The 26698-nt window shown below is 38.2% G+C and overlaps 2 protein-coding genes across 14 annotated transcripts in view; one reads left to right on the forward strand and one right to left on the reverse strand.

Annotated features, from left to right (window-relative positions):
- Nlg-4 (neuroligin 4) overlaps positions 1-26698 on the reverse strand; it is a 425248-nt gene that overhangs the window by 114639 nt on the left and 283911 nt on the right. For all 6 annotated transcript variants that reach the window (XR_013079732.1, XR_013079733.1, XM_076765746.1 and 3 more), the window contains 3 exons: positions 21208-21517; positions 19727-19934; positions 17625-17879 (listed from right to left, as the gene is read on the reverse strand). Coding sequence is in view for 4 of the 6 variants with exons in the window: in XM_076765746.1 (XP_076621861.1) it covers positions 17625-17879; positions 19727-19934; positions 21208-21517 (773 nt within the window). In the remaining 2 variants the exon portion in view is untranslated. The remainder of the gene's footprint in view (positions 1-17624; positions 17880-19726; positions 19935-21207; positions 21518-26698) is intronic.
- Positions 11210-24433, forward strand: LOC143342167 (putative odorant receptor 85d). 8 transcript variants are annotated; one of them, XR_013079737.1, is made up of 8 exons: positions 11210-12432; positions 12707-12826; positions 14395-14512; positions 14692-15169; positions 15280-15370; positions 15444-15589; positions 16231-16363; positions 24039-24433. XR_013079737.1 is itself a non-coding variant. In XM_076765756.1 (7 exons), exons 4-7 carry the CDS (start codon positions 15290-15292, stop codon positions 24201-24203), a joined length of 525 nt encoding a protein of 174 aa, XP_076621871.1. In that variant the 5' UTR covers positions 11210-12826; positions 14395-14512; positions 15044-15169; positions 15280-15289; the 3' UTR covers positions 24204-24433. The 8 variants fall into 8 exon arrangements, 4 of the variants coding, with proteins under 4 accessions (XP_076621871.1, XP_076621873.1, XP_076621872.1 ...); XR_013079738.1 differs by lacking the exon at positions 24039-24433 and adding an exon at positions 16453-16707; XR_013079736.1 differs by lacking the exon at positions 24039-24433 and having other exon boundaries at positions 16231-16707.

Here is a 26698-nt window from a genome sequence, read left to right on the forward strand (position 1 = left end):
TTACAGTGTCCCGTGATTAATATATTGTCGGTGGAATGAATCGTTAAAGCAAGCAATAAATATGGATAAAGGTGTTTACAAGTATAATGATTGGAAGCTACGTGATTAACTTAATGCGGCATGGCTGTCTAATTTACGATCAAACACACGCGATGTGTATACCGGATACGTTCGGAAAATTAACTGAACGACAATGCTAAACGACGAATAGTGGACTTTTTCTTACTCTTCTTTCTATTTTCATCTAATGACTTTATTCACCGTGGCTGCAATTTACTGCACGCGCAGAGACACGAACAAAAAATAGAATTGTTAAAATAGAAATGGATGTTTATTCACACAAAAATGAGTACGAGGAATAGAAATATGATTTATTGATATGTATTTTAAAATCTACGAATCAAAGAGCCACCAAAATCGGTAGCTTTTCTGGCCAACGTGGGGTAGAAATACGACTTATTTTTGTTCTCCGGGACCTCGCGGATTACCGCGATTTCGGTCGCGGTAATCGTTATCAGAAGATCTGGAGAAAAGAGTTTCCCCAAAAGCGATTCGTTGGGAACGGGAAACTCGTGGAGGGCGACGAACCTCGCTGGAAAATAGCAAGCGTGTTCGTGAGAAGGGTAAGCCCTTCTCCCACGAATTCGTAAAGGCTTTCTTCGAGAAAGCCTCTTGTAATCCGCGGCCAAAGTGAAAGCTGACGCTGTGAATGGATCCGATCGATTCCGCGATTCCGCAAGGAACAAAATTCGTCCGGAAGATGGTTTCGGGAGATTTGCGAGGCCTTTCCGCCGATACCATCGGACATTGCGAATCGATGTCCGAAATCTATCGGCGCAGAAACAGCTTCGATCGCGCGCCATTTCTCTTTCCGTTTCGTTCGCTTCTACCGACGCAAAATGTAGGGAAGAGTTACCTAATGCAGTACCTATCACCCAAATCGTAACTCGTCAACTTCTTTTGTTACAGTAAAACCTAGATTCAGCGAACTATAATAATCGAGGGAGGAGGACGCTCGTTGCATTCGAATATCCCTTAAATCCAACTGTCTCTAAAATAGAGTAGCTAGAAATCTGTGAATTAATAAAAATGCGTATGGTTCAAGATACCAATCGTTTCTAAATAAAAAACTGCGCGTTTAGTATCGATACTGTACATGTCAGACATTAAGGAATGAACAAAAGTATTCAGAAATTTATTCAAAAGCAAAATTAGTCTATCATTTTTTCTAGAAATTGCAATAACTCCTCGTTCATCGTGATCCCTTTAGAAACAGCATTTATTAAATCTAGAATTTTAAATCGATGGTTCAATTTCCCCAACAAACTAACCTAACGAACCTTGTATTATTCTGGCTACGTATTGTGTAACAAGGAGTTTTGATATAGGGGGTGTTAATTATCAGTCCCCGAGTTCGCTGAAAAAGGTAAATTCGTTCTCGTCAAAGTCACTGCACAGCTTTCAGCGGAAGGAAATACAAATCGATCGGGGTACTGCGCTCGCATCGAACCAGACAAAAGGAAAAGTCGTGTAAGCTCGAATCGAATCGATTCGAGTTGAATCGCTTGACCTGACAAAAGTCCAGCAAATAGCAGAACAGACTCGACGATGCTGCTTTAAAGGACCAATAAATTCGTTTCGAAGTAGGTTGCTTCGCGAAAGTGCATTTTATGACCCGAGATAAAGAAAGAGCACCGCGTGTCGTTGCCCCGTCGCGCCAATTATTTGTATTTAAAAGAATTCGCAGCCGCGGGGGATTTGGCGTGCACGCGATACAATGAGAGACGCGGAAACGTGAAAATAATGACGAGAGTGGAGTTTGTTCCCTTTGTTTTAGACGTTGGCTCTCTTGTTTTGCCGTTCCGGGGAATTGAGCACCGTAAGCAATGAAATCGGGAATTTCATTCATAACGGAATTATAGTCAATAAACACCGTCGGATTGGAAATAGACGGGGGAAGGGGGTAGATTACGAATCGACGTTATTCCGAAAACTAATTAACTTCCCAATTTACGCGATAACTTCAATAGATTCAAGTGTTTCATTGTAAACGTAGACCGCGTTCAGGGATTCGATAATTATTTTTTAGAATCTTTATTAGTTAGGTTCAATTAGGAACGGCAGTAATAATGGCGTTGGAATAAAATAGATCGAAACGCGATCAAGTGTACATTATATCGAAACTGTTGATTAAAACTCTGCGTTTTAAAATGAAATATATTTTGTTAAAAAAAGTATACAGTTAGTTGTATTGTCTGTCGATTGCTCTTATTATCAAGGAAGTATATTTTAACACGTTATTTTGAATGTGCAGGTGTTTATAATTCACCATTATCGATCCCAAACTCGCATTAGTGAATTCTTGCGTATGTTGCGTGCACACGACATGTATACGCGAAATGTCTAGCATGTGCGCGTTGTACATGATTCATCGTGTATAAACAGGGGCTGCGGCATTCACAGTCGAGTTTATCAATAGTAAACGCGCTTACACGTTCGGCACGCGCACCCTCCACATTTTTCCCAAGTGTGCAACAACGCGCCACCGTTCGACCACAAATCTACCCTCTTTATTTGCCCTACAATTTTCCCGACTGTCGGCAAATTTTTTTCATGGGAGGCTCCTTGCAACAAACATTGCAATTTTTGGCCCCCGACAACAGTCGAGAACAACTCTTATTCCCCAGAGATGGGAATTACGTAACTTACCACTAAATTATGATACACTTTCACATATTTTTCAAAATTTCTTAAATGGTACACTTTCATATATTTTATCACAGAGCCTGACGATTAAAATGTTCTAGTAGATACGTCTCGCGTTCGACGAACGGAGAGAAGCGTCAAATTAAATTGTGGGAATTAAGTTCTTCCAAAATAAAAATGTTTCGTAAAACTCTATAGAGATGGTACAATTTTCAAGCGTCCATAACTCCTACAATAGTGAACGTATCTCAATGAAATTTAGTGTGGAAGTAGGGTTCACGGATACCTACAAAAAAGTATTAAACAACTTTTCTATAGGGCGTCAAACAAAATTATTAAAAATCAAAAACAAATTTTTAAGTAAAATCGACAATGGGTAGCTGCTGAAATGTTTCGACGAAAAAAAAATTTTTCAAATCGTTGTGGAAAAATTATTTTCAATTGCGGGGGTCAATTACAATCATTTTTGGTCATTACACATACCCCCGAAATCCTACGCACTTTCGAGAAAAAAATTCCTTACCGAAAATGTAATGTCTGACCATACCATCGATATGTTTCACTGAAATTTCATGCGAATCTTTAAAACGTCATAACTCCTGAACGGATTGGACGATTTTAATGTTAAAAAAAGCAAATTACGCGTATTTTGGTGGAGAATATGTACAAATCACAAAAATATTCGAAAAGTTGGTCCTTGACCCCGCAAAATGAGAAAAACCCCATAAAAATGGTCCAATTTTCAAACAGCCATAACTCCTACAATTGTGAATATATTTCAATGAAACTTTTTTCTGAAGTAGAGCTCATGGGTACTTACAAAAGAGTATTACACAACTTTTCTGTAGGACGTCAAATGAAATTACTAAAAATGAAAAACGAATTTTTAAGAAAAATCAACAGGGGGTAAGTGCCTAAATTTTTCGACGAAAAAAAATTTTTCAAATCGTTCTAAAAAAATTATTACTAGGTTCTGGAGTCAATTACAATCATTTTTGATCAATAGACATACCCTCGAAATCCTAACCATTTCCGAGAAAAAAATTCAGTAGTTGCAGAAATTTTTCGACAAAATTAAAATATTTCAAATCATTCTAAAAAAATTATTTTTGGCTGCAGAGGTCAATTTCAATCATTCTTAGTGAACAGATATACCCTCGAAATCCTACGCACTTTCGAGAAAAAATTCGTGTAGGTAGACAAATTTTATTAATAATTTTTAACAATAATTTGAATAACTTTTTAACGATGCTTCAATCAACAAATTGGTACTCTTAATTTTCGTCTTATTTTGGTCTCTAGAATCTCTCATTCAAATTTTTCCCAGCCTGTATACTCATTTTCCTTAGTCTTACATTCGAATGAAAGAATTGCTAAAATATGTCTCGCCAAAGTTATTCGTTGATTAAAAATAATTCCATTGGTGGAAGCTCAACGACGGATTTAGTTATGAATATTCCAAGAGACGTTCCGGGAATTATGTTTTCCAGTCCGAAGTCGTTTCCGATTCGCCGTTTCTGCAGTCTCTCGACAATAATCGAACAATTTTCCTATTATAGCACATAGACGGTTCAGAATTTGTTCGACGGAAGGAAGACGACGAGCAGAGGCGGGATAAGGGGTCGGGGGAGTTGGCAAACAGCAGCAGAAAGGACGATCGCTTCTGCAAACAATTTAGCACAAATTGGAATCGGAATTGAGTCTTAATGGGCAGTGCTGGAGTAACGGACTGCAAGGGACGCTGCACGGCCAACGTCTTTATTATTTTCGACGCCTCTGTATCGATTCTTATTTCGATTAATTCTTTCCCCGTATTGCTGTTACGATTCATAAGAAACGCGGGAAGAGTCAGGAAAAAATTGTCTAAATTACAATAAACAAGAGCTGGCTAAGAGACTAACGATCGAACGATTCATTAATTTCTATAATTAACTGGTCGAAATCTACTTTTATACGTAACTCGTAACTTGTAATTAAAAATTGAGTAGAATTTAGCGAAAGATTCGACATAATCTCTGCAGAATGCATTGCCTAAAATACTTCAATTTAAATTCGTATTACAGTAAGATCATTAATTTAAATTATTCATTGAATACGAAATAAAGAGTATGAAACGGTAGAACTACTTCAACTAAACCTCATTGATAGTTGTTTCCGTTATATTTCCACTAAATTTTGCCCAGAATTGTATTTTCGAGGTGAATGCAGTACATCTTTAGCGTGGCCCATTCAGTCAATTCAATTTTCACCGATCGGTGACAATATGCGTAACGTAATTCGATATTACATCGGTTGCCCATAAATACTGCGCGCATTAACATTATTAATATCTGACAAAGTACGAATATAGTTATTTAAATATCAATAACCGATATCACGGACGCGCGATGTTTACGATGCACTGGGCCGCAAGGTGAGCTTTCGATGCATCTGGGAGCATCCCATCGGCTGCAGCGTACCCAATATTTCGTAACGATGTTCGTAATCAGCGATAATAATGTGCCATTCGAATTATTTATTCAGCGCGGTGTGTAATTATGGACAAATTTTATTACTGCTTCACCCTAGGCGTGTACACGCGTGATTTCGCGCGGCGGAAGCTTCGCATAGACGCCGCGACAACGAAACTTAATTATGAATAAACGTTACCGTTTGTAGTTTCATTTCAAGTAAATGTTCGATTCTCGGTGTTCATCCTCATCGTCGAGGAGAAATTCTTTCATAATTAAAATCCAATAGCTATCGCGACGTTAAAGCATCGAGAAGTTAAAGTTGATATTTCCAGGCACTACGTAAGCAACGAAACTAAATATTTAAAGTTCTCAGACCCCCCATAAATCCATTTACGGGCCCTCTTGGGGACCGCGGGTTAAGAACCACTGGTTTGAACGATGACTCGTAAGTTTTTAGATAAATATTAGGAGAGTAAGAAGTGCGTCTTATGAGAAGAAGAGTATCGCGGAGAGAAGATTTACGCCGCAAAGACCATTTACCTCCACCCACGGCCATCGCCATGGTTATACGCAATTAAACCAAGGCAATTGCGGATGGTTTATTTTGCAGACAGCGCGCACAGACGCAAATATAATTTCCCCAAGATTAACCAACCCGGCGGCCGTCTTGCGAACGGTATTCTGGCTGCATCCGACCGCCCCCCCTCCCCCCCTGCACCCCTACCTTTGGCGGTGGATAACAAATCTGCCAACAGTTCGCCCAACAATCCAGGAGTTTTAAACTCATTTCAAAGTTTATTCCGCGTTCGTACGCGTTCGTTCGCGGCGATTCATATTCGGTCCGTACTTGAACTCGCTCAGCCGGAAGCTGACGGAAAGTTGCGACCGGAAGCTGCCCGTTGGACAAATCACGCGATCCTCGATCACCCTTCGTGCACGGTCGAGCTGCGGGAGATTTATAGGAGCACCGTTGTTCCAATTATTAGCCGCCGATACGAGCTACGAGTTCTGTAGTTTCGTTGGGTCGTTAGGTTGACCGCTATTGCCTTTCGAAACGACGCAATTTCGGGGCCAAGCGCGGATGATTATCCATGATTATCGTCAACCATGACGCGCTATGCCTCTCTGAATGGGTTACTATTCCGTGGATGCTGGGATTATTGTTACGGTGGAGAATTTTATCTTTCCTTCCGGTACGTAGAACGTTAATTTGCATCTTTGGCGCGATCGTTGGGTTTATAGCTCAATTTCAGGAGAACCTCAGGTCATCGGTTATGAAAAACTATTCCAATTTAAGTCACGAAAGATAACGAATTGATTTGTTTCACTCTTTGGAATGCTAAAAATTATATTATAGAATATTCGATCTGTAATGGCAGCTATTTCCGAATTTAAGAAAACGCTATTGTATTCGACTGGATCTTCAGATTATTAAAATGTAAAAATAATCGTTCGATAAAAATTTGTCCATCTCTGATTCGAACGAACCTAATAACGCGCTGTTATCAGCGTGCCACGCCTGACTGCCAAGCTCTGCGAAACTGTCGCAAAGAAATGTTTTCCCAACGACCCCGCGCGCGAAAACAAACAGCCACGATCATCTAAATGCAACACCGCGTGTAGAATTTCCCAGCGCAATAATGGCGTAATGATGCGCTATAAGGGGGCAGAGATAAAAACCTACGGAATTATTTATGCGTCGCGCGACAAGGGTGGAAGACGCGTCACCCTTCGTCAGACTTTGCTTGTCATTGGTTGAACGCGTTCAAGTTACACGAACCTTACATCCCCTATGTTCGAACACACGTATATTGAAGTTGACTGGCTTCTGGCCATTCAAACGATTGCAAACATAAACGTATCGAGAGACTCATCATCACAGACGAGGTATACTAGTAGATCTTTCCATTTTTCTGGGGTCTTTATGTGTCACTTGCAATATTACTAACAGATTTAGAAATGAATTTCAATCCCTGCATAGTCAACTCACATGTATTTACGCACAAACTACAGCTGTTTGCCTATCAATACTAATTCAGTGAATAGTTCCTCAACTGACCGCCAGACATGAGAAGAGTATGGCAGTCAGATTGGGCCACGAAAGTCCATAAGGTGAGAGGTCTACTCGTATAACTCGTCTGTGTCGTCATTCGTAGGCTCGCTTCGTGTAGGTATTGCCATCGTATCGATCTCAACTTCTTTACTGACCACTTGTTGCTATCTGTCGCTTATAATCGACGGCAGCAATGTCTAATGGGTTTAATTATTTTCTAATTCGCAAACTCACGAAAGCACAACCACATTTGCTAACAGCAATTTTTACGGTTTCGCTAATTTCTCTCATCGAACATATATGCACGCAAAAACATACGTAATTAGATGCTACTATTCTTATGTATTGGGTGTTCGACCACCTCTGGGAAACATTTTAATGAGAGATTCTAGAGACCAAAATAAGATCAAAATCAAGAATATTAATTTCTTGATTGAGGCTTCGTTAAGAAGTTATTAAAAAATTTCAAATCGTTCTGAAAAAATTATTTTCAGTTACGGGGGTTGATTATAAGCATTTTTGGTGAATAGACATACCCCCAAAATCCTACGCACTTTCGAGGAAAAAATTCCTTACCGAAAATGTAATGTCTGACCATAGCGCTGATATGTTTCCCTGAAATTTTAGGGCGAAAAAAAAAATTTTTCAAATCATTCTGAAAAAATTATTTTCAGTTGTAGGGATCGATACCAATCATTTTTGGTGAATAGACATATCCCTCAAATCCTATCCATTTTCGAGAAAAAAATTCAGAAAGGTGGACAAATTTTTCGACGAAAACAAGAAATTTCAAATCGTTCTATAAGAATTATTTTTAGTTGCGGGGGTCAATGACATATAAGGGATAAATGTATTACTTTTGTTTCTTTCACATTATTTACGTTGCAAAGTGTGATAAATATAACTTATTTTTACCAGAGACTTTCTCGAAACGGTACATCATGTTCGATCAATAAACAATTCCGTCAATCAAAATGAATAAATATTGAATCGCCGTGTGAATATTCAGTTCAACTTTGTATTTTTTTACATTGTTCACGTAAAATAACAGACATATTATTTGTCAATTTTATGCGCTGTATAATTCCGATTTAACATTTTGTTTTTACGCGTTGCATAACCGAGAAATAATTGTCTTATATTATTTGATGGATTAGATTCACGCGAAATTAATTTGTAGCCAACGGTTTGCGATCTTATTTCATTCACGTGAAATCTAATTCGCAATCTACTGCCAGTTAAAATACATGCTTTATATCGCGACAATTCGTGACGCATCTCTCATGACACTTTTTATCCAAGCGTTACTAATTGCCGTGGTCCAGTTGGTTTGTTTATCCGATAAAATATTGTAAACGGATAGGAGCGTGCGAATTGGTGCTGCTGTGTGTGTGTTTTTTTTCTCTTAGAGATCAGTTCGAATATATTTTCAACACTGTATGTCGAATTAACAGCGTCAATAGACGCTTCGTGTTTTACCATCGAGTAACACATGTTGTATACTCTATTCGTTTGCTTTTTGTTTTAATAAAGGCTCATGCACGGCCAGAACGGTTTAAAAATATTCAATATTTGTTTCATTTAAAGAATGACAGAAATTCTGTACATTACCAAATCGAACAGCCTATTTCAAAACGTTTTATGTCCAGCAGAACTGAAAAAATTACAATTGTTTATTAATTATATCTGGTAAATTATCACACTCAGTCACCAAAATATGAAATGGGCGCATATAGGGAAATATGTTTCCCATTACAGGAAAATAATATAAGTTATTTGATGTCCAAATAATATATATTATCGTTTCGTTTTATATTTGTTTCAATGGGGTGGCTGTACGATTACTATGCAAAGAGAAACACATTTCTCTCTTTTTTCCAATTTCGTCGTGCGCATCGTTATTATTGCGCTGCGTGCAGTTAATGCATATTTTGCAACCCGGCCTCGATATTGACTTCGAGAATTCCAGATTCCGTAGTATAACGCTGTTTGACAGAAATGATAATCGTGTTTACATACGGATGCGTGAATGTATTTAACAATCCGCACGATGTATGTAAATTATTCAGTGTCACAGTCGGCAGCGATGAATATTGTTAAATGGTCGACCGATTGCGGCTGCATTGGTTTACAAATTATTGGAAAGGTTACAATAAACGTCGCGTTCCGTGTTGCATTTCTGTCGAGCGTGGGCGAAACGAATATTTCTTCTACCGCAACGAATTGTCAGAAATAAAATTGATGCCCGTGTTTTTCCACTCGATGAAGTATTCAGTATGCAAAATTTTGTCACATTTATTGTCATTCTTACCATTCGACGCTCGTTTGTTTCGTAATTATTGTTTTATAGTTCAGTAAGAAAGAATCTAAATTGCAAACATTTTGACGACTTACCACTTAAGTTGTCTATTCGGAAGGAAAAATTGCTTGGAACAAACAGCGATCGAAACATTCCGGACGGAGCTTTTGTGTTCCGTGACAAAAATTGATCGGTCGTAAATGCAATTTGCACTCGGTTTTGGGTTGATCGCTTCTCTCTTTCACGTAAAACAACGTCAACAATGTTTGCAGTAAACCATCTCTACGCTGGGATATTTGCCTGTAAACATTCGGAAAGCCACCTCGAAAAACTATCGCGAAAAAATAATAGCGGTAAACGTGCTGGTGTTTAAACTTTAAAAACTTCCGAGTTGCAGGGAATGGAAAATAATAGCCATGAATTAAGTACTGCGTGTTCGGGACGTAAAAAATACACAATGTCAACGGACACTGACGAAAACAAACGACGCGTTATCCAGTAGAGTCTAGCAAGAAATTTTCAATTGAAAAAATGTAGATTTTTGTTTTTTTCGTGGAATGGTCACAAAATAGCGAACAGCATTGAACAAATATTCAATCGACGGTTGCAAGCATTGGAATATTCATCGAATAATCTACTCTTTTCAAGTTACATTCACTGGTACTTTTCGGAGTTGCAAAATAAACACAGAAATTGATTGCACGCAGCATTCGTTGTACAACCTCGCCCCGGAGGAAATGAAACATATAAAATACTTTATCGCGTGCATTATCTCGAGAACCGAACATAATACAAAAAGTTTTATTCAACATTTTCGAGGTACTTTGAAGTCCCGCGAAAGCATATTTCGAAAAGCGTTCGAAGGTTGCAAAATTGGCCAGCCTCGACACGTCTCGACCTCTTCTCCATACGAAACGAAACGAGAAACTTCATCTACCTTGAAAAATGTTTCTCCTCCGCAACAGCCGTGGCATACAAATGCGAAACGCGTGACTGCTCGACAATGACTGCACAGGTGTCTCTCCGGGCTTTGGCAATACCTGTCTAAAAAACAGCATCTGTCAATTGCCAGTCGAGTGGGACTGCGCCAGACTTCGGTGAAAAATTACGCTGGAAACTTCGTGGAATTGCCAGTCACATTTGGTAGATTTTTCTTTGAAAAATAAGTTCTACCTTCTTATACGTAAATTAATGTAGTTATTATTAACCCTGTGCAGTACATTGACGAGTCTGACTCGTTACTAGTTGAGGCTACATGAGGCTACATTTACTATATTAAAATCAACAGATTATTAAAACAAGCCTGTTCTTAGAAACTTAATACGAAACTAAATCAATTTGTATCATAGCGAAGCACTATTACTTTAGTATAGCGTTCCTCGAGCTGAATACAGAAATGTTTCGTACGTGTTTCCGTGATTTCATAACCGAAAAGAGAGCAGAAAAGTACCTTACGCGTGGAAAATCTTTTCCGCACTTTGTTCACTGGAGCCCGAGAAAATTGAGTTCCATGGAATTCAACTCTTTCTCATTAAACTATGAGTGGATTCTCAACAGCTCGAAAAGAATCCCATGGAACCTGCGACGTAGATTTTCTAAAGTGTCTTTCTCCGTCTTATCAAATTCACTTTGTAAAATTCTAATCCAACGACGAAACAACCAACGAAACAGTCGCATGCAAGGCAATTTCGTTACTTATTTTAAAATCATTTAATGTTTCGTTAAAGGTGTCATCTTTCATTAAATTTCGAATTTGGGGACCAACAGAAATTATTTTATTGCCATAAATGAAGAGAAACTTACCTGACTGGTCCATTGCTTTTACAAAATTTATTAGTATGTACTGATATTCTAAAAATTGAAAATTGTACAGCTCTTTCGGAGTATATAACAGATTGTTTCACGAAACTCCACGCCATTGTAGTAGCTGTATCTTTGTAACAGAACCAGAACCGGAGGGTAATTCAGAGATTGAATTAAGTTTCCCTTTAATAAACGCATTCCGAGCATCGTCTGCGTGTCTCACTTTGTATCCATTGTTTAAGACTGTATTTTACTGGGGCGCGGGGGTGTAACCAATCCCCACCCACGACTTACTCCGCGAAGAGAAAAGTAATTTCCGTGGAAACGTTTCTCCGCTTTCTGCTGTCAGTTATTTAATCGTTTCGGGTTTTCAACACCAAAGCAACGAGCTCGCGAAACTTGCCGTTCGAATCGTTGTATAAATACAATTCGGAATTCTTTAAAAGAGTTTCCTACTTCAGAAATGTGTTTTAAGTTCGACGATCAAACAAAATGTTAACCACCCACACACGACGCTAGTCGCGACAGAACTGAGAGCCGTGGCTCGCCTCGCCTCGTCGAAGATCATCGATCGAATCGTGCCAAAGAGAAAAAAGAAATTCTGCAACATTTACTGCTACGTTACTTATGTCCCGCGCCAGCCTGTCACACGCGTGTCAAAGGGGGAGCGTAAAGTGCACACGCAAGACCATAATTGCGTCTTTGGGATTACCCTCGTGCTAAAAAATTCTCGCTAAAAGTGCACGAGGAATTTACCGGTGTCTTTGGCGCGACTTCGATCAGACGTGTCATTAGAGGGACGGTTTTACATTGTCTCCGATGAGAAGGGAAGGGTGACAGTAAGGGTAAGTGTAACGGCGTCTCGATTTTAATCATTCATCGGACCGTGGCAAAAAGGAAGGGTTAAAGCCAGAGCTCAGAGCCAGGGGTCGAATTATTCGAGCGAACAGACGCGTGCTGGTTCTTCTTTCGCGATGGACGTTTTCAGAAACAGATATTTCAAGATCACCAAGTTTGTCTTGTCTCTCAATGGGCAGTGGCCCTACGAGCGTTCATGGTCCAAGTTGTTTAAGAAGATTTTCATTTATCTGTACGTTTCAAGCTGGTTAATCATGCAGGTAATTTAAACTTTTGATACTTTATCGCAATATTTTGTGTCTGTTGTTTCACTTCATACGGGAATTTTTTGATTCGATATGTAGCTATTTTTCCAAGCGACGTGTTTTTCGAGACACCGAAATTGTACGTTTAATAATTTCAACGTGTACTTGTTAATGTATACTGCTTGTGTAGAATAAAAAGAAATTTATTCCTAAATAAGGGATCGAAACGTCAAACTAGTTTTACACGAAAGTTTATCATGAAATAAAGCTAATATGAACGTTTCTTTAGCTATGCCACTTTTTAACGACGAAGTTCAGCAACGATCTTGTAATCACAGTTTTCACCCCTGTATTACCGTGTTTGATCTGCTATGTGAAGTTTATCAATTGTTCGTACAACTCTGATAGCGTAAGTAATCAATTATTGTAATAACAATAAAATTATGGATGACCGAATGTGTATATGATCGATTATTAAATTATAATAATTAACATGGACGTGCGTAGGTGTTTAAACGAAAAAATTCTTGATAAACGCTGTTCGCTCGATGATTGCAAATAATAATAATTTTAATGACCATTATAATCAGTCCGTCATAAATATGTAAACGGAAGAGAAATCTCGACGTGGAATTTTGTCGCTTGGAATAATCGAATTTGGGATTCATTATAATATTGCGTTTAAAAATAATTGTGACAGTCATTAACACTAACCCAGACCAACAATTCTTGTTTACCCATTCCTACCATGACCAGTCTTTTTTTCTCTTTTACGAGGCAACGTATACAAATTTATATTCATTTTCAATTAAATATATAATTTGTGATCTAGTTTTATCGCATACTAGTCGTATAATCAATAGGTATTATTGAAACTTCCTTGAGTATGTAGCATCAAAGTAAACTTCAAAATAAATATAGAAAACAGCATAAATTGTAGTAGGTGATATGGTCATTAGGTAGAGGATGAAATGCCCTTTAAAATGAGCGTTTGTGCGAGTCGATAGCTTTATTAGTTCCGGAGATATGACAATTTTTGTTTCAAGTCGAGCGTCAAAGTAAATGTTAAAATAAACATGGAAGACAGCATAAATTATAGTAGTTGTTACGTTCACAGGATAGGGGATGAAATGCCCTTTAAAATGAGCGTTTGTGCGAGTCGATAGCTTTATTAGTTCCGGAGATATGACGATTTTAGTTTCAAGTCGATGCGGTGGCTAGTTCCGGAGATATAAGGGTCCGAAGCGTTTGTTTACTACGGCCTTGTCAAGGCCGTTGACCGCACGTGACCGTAGTAAATAGTAAACGTGACGTCACTCATTCACTCGGTCAGTGGGTCAACGTGCGACAAGGAGGTCCGACGCGACGCGTCAAACGGAGACAGCGATAGTCGAATTAAGAAAAATTACCTTTTACATAAATTACGATATCTCGAAAACGGAAAGTCCGATCGGCAAAAACCAAAAGCCATTTTAAAGGGGAAGGTTCACCGCCGCCAACAGTGGTTCAATTATTAATAAAATACTAGTAGTTTCGGAATTGCACGCATCTAAAGTTTTAGTATTTTTAATATGCGTTAATAGGCTTTCGTAAGGCGGAGAGCGGAACTTTAAAAATTACGTTTTACATAAATTACGATATCTCGAAAACGGAAAGTCCGATCGACGAAAACCAAAAGCCATTTTAAAGAGGAAGCTTTGCCGCTTCTAACAATGTCTTAATTATTTATAAAACGCTAGTAGTTTCGAAACTACATGCGTCTAAAGTTTAACTATTTTTAATACGCATTGTTAGACTGTTCCAAGACAGTGGAAACTCTTTTCTTTCTCCTTTCATGTTTATTATACATATATTTCCTATTTACATCGGAAGCTAACTAGAATTTGATACCAAATCTTTGTACAACAAAATATAAGTCACTCAACCCACTATTTGATCGGTCATTGTAGGTTTAGTGTTAACTATTGTATCTTACAGCTGTCAAAACTCTTGGAGTGTCTCAGACACGATTGGGCCGTGCTAACGAACCCCGATGAGACAAAACTTTTGAAAAGATACGCGGAGGAGGGACGATCATTGATTATCGTTTACACTGGTAAGAAGGTTAACGATAGATTCGTGATTTATTTCTTTTCTTAGTTTTATTCGGCAAATAAAAGAGTTAAATAAATAAAATTAATTCACAGAAATTCATTGAAATGAACATCCAAACGCGATACGATATGTATTTATTTTGATTGAAATGTGTTATCGTTTCAGTCATTGTATATGCAGGCACAGCATTGTACGCAGCGGTGATTTTTTCACCGTGCTTGCTCGATACAATTATGCCTCTGGAAGAATCTCGTTCCCGATTGTTCATCTACAGCGGAGAATATCTCGTTGACAGACAAAAATATTACGTTCCAATCGCGTTGCACACTATTATCTCTATCATAATGGGAGTAAACATGGCGGCGAGCAGCGACATCGTTGTCATATCTATACTCTTTCACCTGTGCGCTAGATTTAGCATTCTGGGGCGAGTACATGCCACATTCTAACATACAGCATATATAGTTTATATTTTTGTCGAGAAGATGCCTTTAGAATAGGCAGTTCGTCCGTATTTGTTTATATTTTTCAGTTTTCGATTGGAGCACATAGTCGACGACCATGTAGATAGAAAGCAACAAGTTCGCAGTATTTACCGAAAATCTATCCTGTCAGAGAGAATCGTTAACTGTGTACAGTTTCACAGCGAAAACATTGAGTTAGTATTGACATTTATTTTCTAGAGATAAATGGGTCCACGTATTTCATCGCAAATATTTTTCACATCTTGACGTATCTTTTTAATTTCGAATCTGTTTGAAACCAAAGATACGTCAAAATGTTGGTCTCTCACTATAGCGTTTCGCTGGTGATACAAGCCGGACTGACTTTAGGCGTCGTTACGTGCACCATGCTTCGCGTAAGCTTGTATTTTCGACTCAAACATCACTCAAACTGGAAGAAATTCGAAATATTCGTTCATATTTTTCTAGATGTTCGAGACCCTGAGAACTTTGGATGATTTGGTCGAAGCAGTCATTTGCACGTTACACGCCGCTGGTAACGTACTTCTCGTTTACATGAACATTTATTCTGGACAACGGCTACTAGATTGCAGCTCGGACGTTTTCTACAAAATGTGAGCACCAAAAGCTAGTATTACTACGATAAAGTTTCGAAATTTGTGTGCTATTACTTTAACAATACTGCATTGGGATATCAATCGATTCAACTTAGAAAAATTGACAAATCCATACCACTCTCAGTTTTCATTTAGTTACTGAAAATATTACTATTATATCTTGTATGTTATACATACATCAGCTAGCAGAAACGTATCGCAATAAAACAAAAAATCTAACCCGTTTGAACTTCCTGCGTAAGGTTTTTAATTGGTTGCTAGGAACGAAAGTTCGAAGTTAGTTTAGTTGCTCAAGTCCACCGGCGAAAGCTTACACCTTCCATTCTGTTCCTCGTCTCTTGACGTTACAGATGGGCAAAATTCTTAGTCAGATAAAAGTTTTGAATGAAGAATAAAAGATAAACGACTGCTTATCCGTTACTCGTTAAGTAGAAATTAAAACTTTAATTACAGAGTTAGGTATTTCACGACGATAAAAATTTAACTGTTCGATCGGATATAAGATTCTTTCTATTTTTGCCTGTTACAAGTTTACGGATACGTATTATATGTTTTTTCAATAAAAAAACATATCTTACGAATAAACTTGAAAACGCAACTTTCTCGGTGAGTTTAATGTTCGGTGTAATATTTTTCAGGTACTTCGCTCGGTGGTACGTAGCACCATTGGAAACGCAAAAATCGATACTAATTATATTGCAGAAAACGATAGAGCCTTGCGGAATACTCGTTGCCAGTTTTATAAATATGTCGCTGGAAGTATTCTCAAGCGTAAGTTAAACTTATTTATTTTTAAGCGTTGTACTTTAACTGACTGCAAACCTTCAAACGTTTCGTAATTGATTATTTACACGTTAAAGATAATTCAATTGTCTCTGTCCTATTTTACGGTACTGTATTCCGTGCGACAATGATCAAATACGTCGAGTGAAACGAAGATGAATTGCAACGATTACGCGATCCTTTCTACAGATCATTGATACTGGAAATTGTTAGAAGAACTAGAAACACGAAATAAATCAGTAACCATTTCATTCCGCGAAGTCAGTATTGATTTTTAACTGTATCATATAACCAATTTACCTTCTCATCAATCTTTATATAAGCGAAATTATCTGAACCATTCGTATTATAAAATATAAATCACAGTAACGGTCAGTGATGATTGGTTTTAAATGAATATGCACGAACCGTATATTTATTTTGTTGAGCGTGGCATTAATTAAAAAATATTTAATTTTTCGATTAATTTAATATTTCCACCTAAAAATATATACCGTGAGTGTTTCGTTAAAAGTGGTACAATTACCGCTGGAGCTTCGAGATATATTTAATCTTTTCATGTTTATATTTTGATGTTTGCATTCAATTTCGCTATATTTAAAATTCTAACCTAATTAAAAGTTACGTTATTCGAGTCGGCGCACAGTGTTATTTGAGTTTTATCGAGAATCGGGAAAGCTGGTTCGATTTTAGCATCGCAGTCAAGTATTTAATACATTTTATCAGGTACAGTGGAATCCGCTAATTATGATCCCAGATAATGTTATCAATCGCTCATTATTATCATAGTCAAGCTCAAAACGTACTGTCTTGAAAATAATTCGCCTATTGTAATCAACCATCAACAAACTTTAAAAAGCATTATGAATTTGAGAATTATATTCGAGAGATAATAAACAAAAACAAACGATAGAAAACACATGATAAGTTTTTCAAATAAATTTTATGTTCTTTTCAAAATAGTTCTTCGTAAGAAGTATAATAAATCAGTGCATAATATTTCCTTGAGTGTACATAGTTTATAATAATATTATCAGTCGGTTACTGTTATCATAAATTGCAACTTCGATCTGTTTGACATCGTCGATACAATTGTTAAGTGGAAGTATAATTGTCGAACGTTCCATAACGTGAAAGGTTCGTAATAACTTCGACGTCTGACGATGGTTTAAATATTTTAGATAATACGATGTTAATATACACGGTTTTTAGGGACAGTCTCGATGCGTGTGTTTGAATAACCACTTACCTGAGGGTAGTCGCCATCTTTCATCTGATAGTCGAATACGTAGAAGTACGTTTTGGGCATCGGTTCTTTCTCTGTTTCGGGTGTCGGCGCAATGTGAGGGTTGTTTGGTTTCTTTGTGTGTCTTAGGGTGAATAGATCGCCAGTTTGCACCAACGGCGCCACAAATTGAGCGTCGCTGAGCGCCTGGACGCAGGCGTCCTTCGTGTTGACTGGATGCTGGACTGTACGTTCCCAGTCTGTGTACTCGTTCACCACCTAATAATAAACAAATAACAACATAATATAGCTTTACACGGTTAGAATATTCTTCCTAGAGATTCACCACCCAAATCACAATTTTGATATTCACATGCTTGAACTTGCGAATGAAATAATTACTTAGCTAACTAGTTCTTTCGTACTCAATGATTTCCATTTTCTCGATTATTATTGAACATAACAGACGAGAAATATTGCTGTCGATTAAAATTTGACTTCCTGTATTTTTGCGCTTCCCAGTCGACCTCTCTTTTATTTAAAAAATCATGGTACCCTTTTTTTCTGAACGTTCGGAATTAGATATTCGGTTCATTTTCCTGACAAGCAATTCTTTAAATATTGTCAGCGATTTTCCATTGCTACGGAATGTTCTCGACGAGATTCGACAAGAACTGCAGGAGAACTATGATGTAACTCGATGGATTTCACTGAAATTTCAGCGAACTGTAGAACGAATTCAAAGAGCCAGGGCGAAATGGGAAAACTGATACTGGAGTTCGTTTCCGCACATTTTGTTAACGATAAATGCAAATGCGGGAGGATTCAGCCGCCGCGAGAAAGTTTCCCGTTACTCGTGTTATCAAGCGTACACTGTTTTTATTATTCGAGACAATTTTTTCGCACGCGACGCTGCGTCCATTCGTTTCTGCTTTGAGAAACAGCACAATTGTAACTGTTGTCGGTGTCTGCAAAGAGTTCGTCGAAGAGTAATAATGCGATCATCAAACGAACTTCTGCTCCTTCGATTTCGACGTGGATTTCTATTTCAGCATTACGTTCGTTTTATTTTGTTCGCGAGTATCGTCGGGTGAAGTTTTTTATACGATAAAAAAATAGCTAATTGCATTTTTTTTTGTAGCAACGTAGTACGTAAAACTAATGGGGAAAGAATGAGCTGGTCGCTTTCCCTCGAAATATTTGGAAAATCGGATCGTAGTTCGAACTCTGGCCTCCATCGATACGGATCACGTGGGGGAACAATTATCGCGCGATTTGTGGTTAAATACCGTTTTACGATTATGGATAATTAGACGCGTATACATACGGGACGATATATTTTTATTGAAGCAACGAGAGACTCGATGATCCGCCAAATGTTTGCCAAATTATTCCCTAAGAGCATTATGAAAATAAATGCAAAATGGCTGGGAAATAATCGTCGAAATCGACGGTTTATCGGAATTTGGTGAACATTTACCTTCTTTCTTCCGTTATTTATACATTCGCCAGACAGTGCATGTTCCAATTGCTATTTAACTACTGAAATTGACAGGAATTTTCAAACAATTTGATTGCTTTTCCGTAGTAAAAAGCAAATATTCGATATGATGTATTAATATTAAACATTTTTTCGAAAATTCAGATCACACGTGAAATTACGTGTAAAATTCACACTCGTAGATGCTCATTAATAGTCTTATCAGCTCTAATGGAATACTCTGCATAATTAAATTGCCAGGTGGGAGACAAACGGGCAGATAATGGGGATAAATTGGACGTAAAGCGGAAGTCGTCCATGGGGACGTGGTGCTAGACGCAATGAATTGCATTCTCTCATCTATGACTCGCTTTTGTTATTATTACTTTTCAACTCACGCGTAACGATATTCCATTAGTTATTTCATCGTAAACAAAATATCTTTAATTTTCCTATTGCACTTCTACATTTAAAATAATAATCTCTAATGTTCTGGATAGTTCAATAAATTACTTTGCACATTATCACCGATATACAAAACGATCAGTATTTTGTTTAAGTTTATAAAAAAATAAAAATACTTGTGTTGTCTCGAAATAAATTAAGGGACGATAAATAATATTCACTAATATGAAAATGTATTCACCGTGTAAAATATCTCCGTGAGATGATAGACGTAGGTGTTCCTCACGTATGTCCTGATGATCCTGTCTCGTCTTTCGCCTTCGAATCCTTGCTGCACGTCCTTTTCCGCGAATTTCCACAAAGCCTCGCTGGTCGTTACGCCGAACAACAAATCGTATTTGTTGTTGCTGGTGATCGGGGCTCCGTGTTCGGCCTTTTTCGGAAGCGGCCTGTAACCGACAATTTGGAAAACATTTATTCAATACGAAATCCACTGTATCATCTGTTTAGAAACACTATTGTCTTACTGCAGAGAATTGAAATCCCCGTCAAAAGTATTTTAATTACATCTAAATTTATCTAAGACTTCAATGAGTTTCTATAATTTTTAAATCGATAACCAGGGGAGTATTGAATAATTCTATACTGTTCGTAAAAAGAGTATCCAATACTTGGATTAACGGTTACAGTAAATAAATCATTAGTAAGTAGTGTATGAAATATTGTGCGACATTAAGTACACTTTCGATCGAACGTTAAGTAGAGTAAAGCAGAAAATCAGTGCAACGTCAAACTAATTAACTAAACATCGATCGAATAGAGATGCTCGACGCGTGTGACAAGCGTTAACTACAGCAAAAAACTTATTGTTCGAGGCTTGTCTCGTAACACTATAGCCGGTGCTCGAATTCAAATATGGTAATGGGTTTGCGGAACTGGGCTGGGTCATTTACAATCCCGTTAATGAACCGCACTAATGTCCGCGGTGGATCGAGCAGGTTCTGCATCTGCTTTACATTTAATGAGGGGCCTCGATAAAGTCGCGGAGACGGGAAACGAAGACATTAAGGAAGTTCTTCCTAGAGATAAGGACGTCACCGGTGGTTTGGTAAGAGTACTTTAAATAATTGGCTATTACCTCCGATAAAATTGTTGATTAGCATCGCTAAACAAAATATTATACGAATCGAAGAAGAAGCTGTTATCCGACATTACAATTCGAACGTTTGCTTGTCTCGATTCCCATTCTGAACGGAACGGTGATTCAGATAAGTAAATCTAATTAAAGAGGAAACACTGATTAAAAGTTTGTAACAGAGGGAAATGTCAAAATCTGATCTTTTTAGAATACAATGCATCGCAAGCGAGAGTTCTGACCTAAAAAAGTTTGGAAAACCTTACTCTGGACTATTCGACTACGGTTGGGAGATGTTGGCACACAACCTAATCCTCTCCACTGTTTAAGTTCTTGGCTTGTTTAGGGGCTTCCAAGAACTTAAGAAGTGGAGGAGATTACGTGGACCTCTTGTGTCCTTTGGTTTACATTTTATACGCGTCGATTAAAACAAAATACAATCGACGCAAGGATCGAAAATTATTACTATGATTGCTTTACACGGAACTGTGATAGTCAAACGTGGCTACTAGTCAATCCTGATCTACAATTTGCTTGTTCGAATCAGTTTTCCAACATTAAAATTCTGCGTGTTTCGACTCCCTTACCCGAATCCTTGGAATTCTGGGCCCATGTAGGACAACAAGTCTTTCTGGAAGTCTGGCTTGATGACCACACCGTCGACGCTCGGCCCAAAAGCGCTGAGGAAAGTCGGTGGCTGGATGTCGACCTGCATCAGTTCTTCCAAACTACGTTCTCGAAGACAGTCGACGATCAGCTCGTTGTCCTTCAGTAGATCATCGGGGATCGAGCAGTTGACGGCCCTGGCGAGCTTCAGCGCGTACGAGACAGGATCTTCGACCACGGCCCACGACGAAAGAGCGCTACCAGAGAGCAAAATGGCTCTCTTGAAGAGACCTGCACAGAATTGGGAGTCAGATTATTTATTCTGTTCGCTACTCACGCAATCTTATTAATCAGAGAATCACAATAGCTCTCTTATAAGATGGGAAATGAAATTGAATGCAACTTTATCGCTCCTAATTTTTGTCTCATTCCAGCCTTGATCACTCTCGAAGTATCTATCGCCAGTAAGCAAAAGCCTGTATGTATTCGATTGGTTTCCACGACAAAACGTCGCAGAATTTTTGTCATTTTAAATTCAGCATCTCCTCGTAACTTTCGCGCAACTTCATCGTCGATGCATTGGAATTCCAAGATACGAGACCTCGAACTTCGCGAGTTACCGTTCGTCTTATTAATCTTTCATTACGCGCTATGACGATTTTCCTCGAATAATCGAACATAGTTCTCCCGCTTGATTTATAAAGGGGACTCTGTAATCTGTCGTCGTCCCGATCGTTCCAGGAACTACGGCGGAACTTCCGACAAACGACGCGAACTTTCCGAGGCGTATTTCGGACGATGCGAGATATCTTCCAAAGTACACGAAAGAAGATTCTGGTCTTTAATTAATCAGTCTCTGTATCGAACAGCGAAAGTTTTCACAGGTGTGCACGCTCGGCGACAACCGTGTCTGCTCCGCGATGACGAATTTCAAAACTACCGCGCCTTCGTGCGCTACACCGAGCTAGATGATTTTGACGAGCGCCAAAACTTTGGATTTAATTTATCAGAGAGGGAAGAAATTTGGTTAGTATATATTTTCTAAAAAAGATTATACAGGGTGTTCGGCCACTCTTGGGGAAAATTTTAATGGGGAATTTCAGAGGCCAAAATAAGACGAAAATCAAGAATATCAATTTGTTGATTGAGGCTTCGTGAGATAGTTATTCAAAAATTTCAAATTGTTCTGGAAAAATTATTTTCGGTTGCAGGGGTCAATTACAATCATTTTTGGTCATTACACATACCTTCGAAATCCTATCCACTTTCGAGAAAAAAATCGGGTAGGTGCTGAAATTTTTCGATGAAAAAAAAAATTCCAAATCGTTCTGGAAAAATTATTTTCGGTTGCGGAGGTCAATTACAATCATTTTTGGTCATTACACATACTCTCGAATTCCTACGCATTTTCGAGAAAAAAATTCCTTACCGAAAATGTAATGTCTGACCATACCATCGATATGTTTCACTGAAATTTCATGCGAATCTTTAAAACGTCATAATTTCTGAACGGATTGAAGGATTTTAATGTTCAAAAAAGCAAACGACGCGTATTTTAATGGAGAATATGTACAAATCGCAAAAATATTCGAAAAGTTGGTCCTTGACCCCGCAAAATGGGAAAAACCCCATGAAAATGGTCCAATTTTCAAACAGCCATAACTTCTACAATTGTGAATATATTTCAATGAAACTTTTTCCTGAAGTAGAGCTCATGGGTACCTACAAAAAAGTATTAGACAACTTTTCTGTAGGGTGTCAAACAAAAATACTAGAAATGAAAAACGAATTTTCAAGAAAAATCGACAGGGGTATGTGCTTAAATTTTTCGAGGAAAAAAAAATTTTACAAATCGTTCTAAAAAAATTATTTTCAGTTGCAGGGGTCAATTACAATCATATTTGGTGAATAAACATACCCCCGAAATCCTACGGATTTTCTAGAAAAAAATTCGAGAATGTGTGAAATTTTTCAACGGAAAAAAAAAATTTCAAATCGTTTTGGAAAAATCATTATCGGTTGTGGGGGTCAATTACAATCATATTTGGTGAATAGACATACCCCCAAAATCTTGCGCATTTTCGAGAAAAAAATTCAGTACGGGCGGAATATTTAAACGTTAATAACTTTTTAACGAAGCCTCCATCAACAAATTGGTATTCTTGATTTTCGTCTTATTTTGGCCTCTAGAATCCCCCATTAAAGTTTTCCCAGGGGTGGCCGAACACCCTGTATATCACGTTGATATAGATCGTCTTTGTAACACTTTTACTTACCAAATTATAACAATTCTCTAATTGCAATTAACAATAGAAAATTAAGGAATATTATTTGATAATATTCGCACATTATAAATGTCAAGATATAAATAATAATATCGTCGAAAGAGAACTGTTCTCAGTATTTGTTTTATGACAATTACATGAATTCAAAAAGGTTTCGTGATATAGAACGAAACATATTACGAGAATGCATAATAGGAGCAAAGTAGAATTATTTTTTTATATGGAGGGTACGAGAGACACACTTAATTGCATTAAGTGCAGTTACTGGCATTCTGGAATCTTTTAATATCAATAACTTGACAGATAGAATAATTTTATGAAATTACTTCTACAATAGAAACTATCGAGAGAATAAACGATTCACAGTAAAATTAATCGCGAAAGGATAAAATTTTCCAAACGGCGAAACAATTCTACAAAAATAAAGTTGCAATTTTAATAAAGGAAAGTAGGATACTCGATTCTTGTTACTGCAAGTGCACTTTTTAATGTTTCGAAGTCCTATCAAGCTTATTTTCTCTTAACAGTATCATTGTACGGGATTGTTCCTTCAATTGTTGCTCGAAATAGAGCTTGAAATTACCGTGAAAATAATTCAGGGAACTAGATACCGACTCGGAATACTTAATATCGAAGCTACGATCAAACGAAGGAAACTTAGTATCGAGGAATCAGTTAACGTTTCGTATTAAACGAAGTTCTGAACGGTGCAACGTTACATTGGGCACAATCTGCTTCTAGATCGAGCGAAGAAACCAGCGACCGAGACTTTTAATGAAATTTGAAGTGAGGTTACCTAGAAGTAGCGAGAAACAAGAGGGAAGATCGATCTTAAGCAGGAAACGACGTTCAAAGTAACAAGCGCGGCGGATGTCCTTTTCAACGATCGTCACGTTCCAAAGATAATTGTCTGCCGATTCTCTTCTAGTTTGGCCGAGTCGCGAGAAAAACCCCGTAAAAATATACGGCCCCGGTAAGAAGAACGAAAGCAGCTTAAAGCGTTTTCGACCCCAGGCGAGGGCCACTAGAAATAATAATAACAAGAACCAAGCTGGTTGGAACGGTTTCAGAAAAGCAATTCTTGTTTTCGCGGAAAACCAACGTCTAATTTATAACTTTCGGATCGCTCAATCGCAAGAACAATCTTCCCTCGAGCTCGCGGGGCCGCAACTTCGATCAATAACTTTCGATAACTTCAATTAGCAACCCTTCGACTCTCCCTCTCCGCGCTCGATAATTTATCAAGACAGATTCGTGCCAGCAGTTTCCACGGCGGAAGCCTCGCAGCGGCGACCGGAAATATCTTTCGGAAACGGCAGGCTGAACGTGAAATTCCGGGGGCTGTCGACGGTTTCGAGACAAGAAACGAAAGGAAGAAGCGGCGGCGGAAAAAGTTTCAGCTTTGAGGAAGACCGCGGATCCGCCGTAAAGAGGGAAAGCATTTTCCGATAGCGCATAAGGGGGAGGAGGATCGACATTCTACGCGCATAATATCGCGAGTGCCGGTCTCGTTCCCCGTTATTCGGTCGTTCGCGTCCATTCGTTCCACCCTCGTGGCGCGGGCTGCGAGGGTAATTCGATCAGGAACGCTGTTAGTCGAACGGTTAACCGCGAACGAAGCTGCGAAAAATCGACGCGGATGAAGACGCGAAGGGTGGCGGGGCCAATATCGAGGGCGATACATTATCGGGAACTAGCCACACTTTGCGTCAGACCAGCGTCGTTTGCTTCTTTAGGCGAGAACGAGTCAGTAAAAATAAAAGGTTCATCAAATTATACAATATTATTATATTTTATTAATCCCCACATTGCAACTGTGGATTTCTTTGACTAATAAATATATTTTCCACGTTCGATGCAAACACGAGTTCTAGATATGGAATCGAAAAATAAGTATCTCGATAATCACCATGCACCAGACTTTTTACGTAATTTTACGAACTCGATTAAATATAGAAAATAGGCACAAATTTGATAATCTGAATTTTCTCTGTAACTACCCTTCCGAACGAGATAGAGAGTTGAAACCTTGCACAGAATGTGTGATCCTGATACGCTATCGATGGAAAGCACATTTGACCCCATTCTAAAATGCATCGTTAAATCTTAAACGTAAAGAAATGAGGTAATCTGATTTTACAGCAGTAAAACGCCTACTATTTTTATGATTTAAGGGGGTATTCTAGTCTAAAGTCTCATTTGATTGTAATTATGATGTGAAAATAGTGAACGTTTCGAATTTTGAGTATCGATTTTCTTGACCTTTTTCATGTAGAACTTGCAGTATGTTTAAAAAATCTTAAATTCATTCGTACCCATGAAATAGGTGATCATGAAACGTTATTCTCGTGTTTGGGTATTATTTGAGGAATTGGAAACGGTGGGCCATGAATTCATTAGGTAGAAGAAGAAAATTAGGTGTTGGGTTTTTTGCTCGAATGAAAAATGGAAGAGTTTGTGTGACAGGCAAACCAGGTGGGACTCGAAAGCTGAACAATTCAGGATGAGGCTAATTCATCGAACTATCGAGACCCTTGCAATCCTGTTTATTTCTTTCGCGAGTCGTTCTGTCACTGATTTATCGTTCCTTCGGAAAATGCTTTTACCATTTGAGGGACGTGCTAAACTGGACGAACGAAATGTATTCAAGACGGCTTATAAAATACAAAAGTGGTGCAAATCAATAACAAGGCGTCCATTCAGTATAATTTTCTATCGATTTATCCAGATAAAATTATCAAGTTTATTTGTTCAATAAGTGGTAAAAAATTGTCGATCGCATCGAAAATCGAAAAAGAACAGCATTTATCGAGGCACACTTACAACTATATTATATTCTTTTGATTTCACGTTCTCGATAACATATTCGAGTGATCATAGAAAGCCCAAAATACTAGGTTTCGAGGGACATAAAAAATCCCAAACTAATTTTTTGATAAATTTCGCCACTATTCGTCGTACTTTCGAACACACGTAAGCTCGTATCCTCTTCGACTCTTTTAGAGAGTCTCGTTAGCAGTCTCGTTCACGATCGAAGGAATCTGCAGGAATCTTCGAAGAGGATTGAACTCCTGCATTGAAAGAAGAGAGGCTTCGCGTCTCGTTACTCATCGGATAACGATTTCTCGGTCTGAACGATTTTTAGCGACCTGTCGCGCGGCGACCCGGTCTTCGATAACTGTGCACA

Source organism: Colletes latitarsis, chromosome 5, assembly GCF_051014445.1.
Source record: "Colletes latitarsis isolate SP2378_abdomen chromosome 5, iyColLati1, whole genome shotgun sequence".
NCBI classification, from domain to species: Eukaryota; Metazoa; Arthropoda; class Insecta; order Hymenoptera; family Colletidae; genus Colletes; species Colletes latitarsis.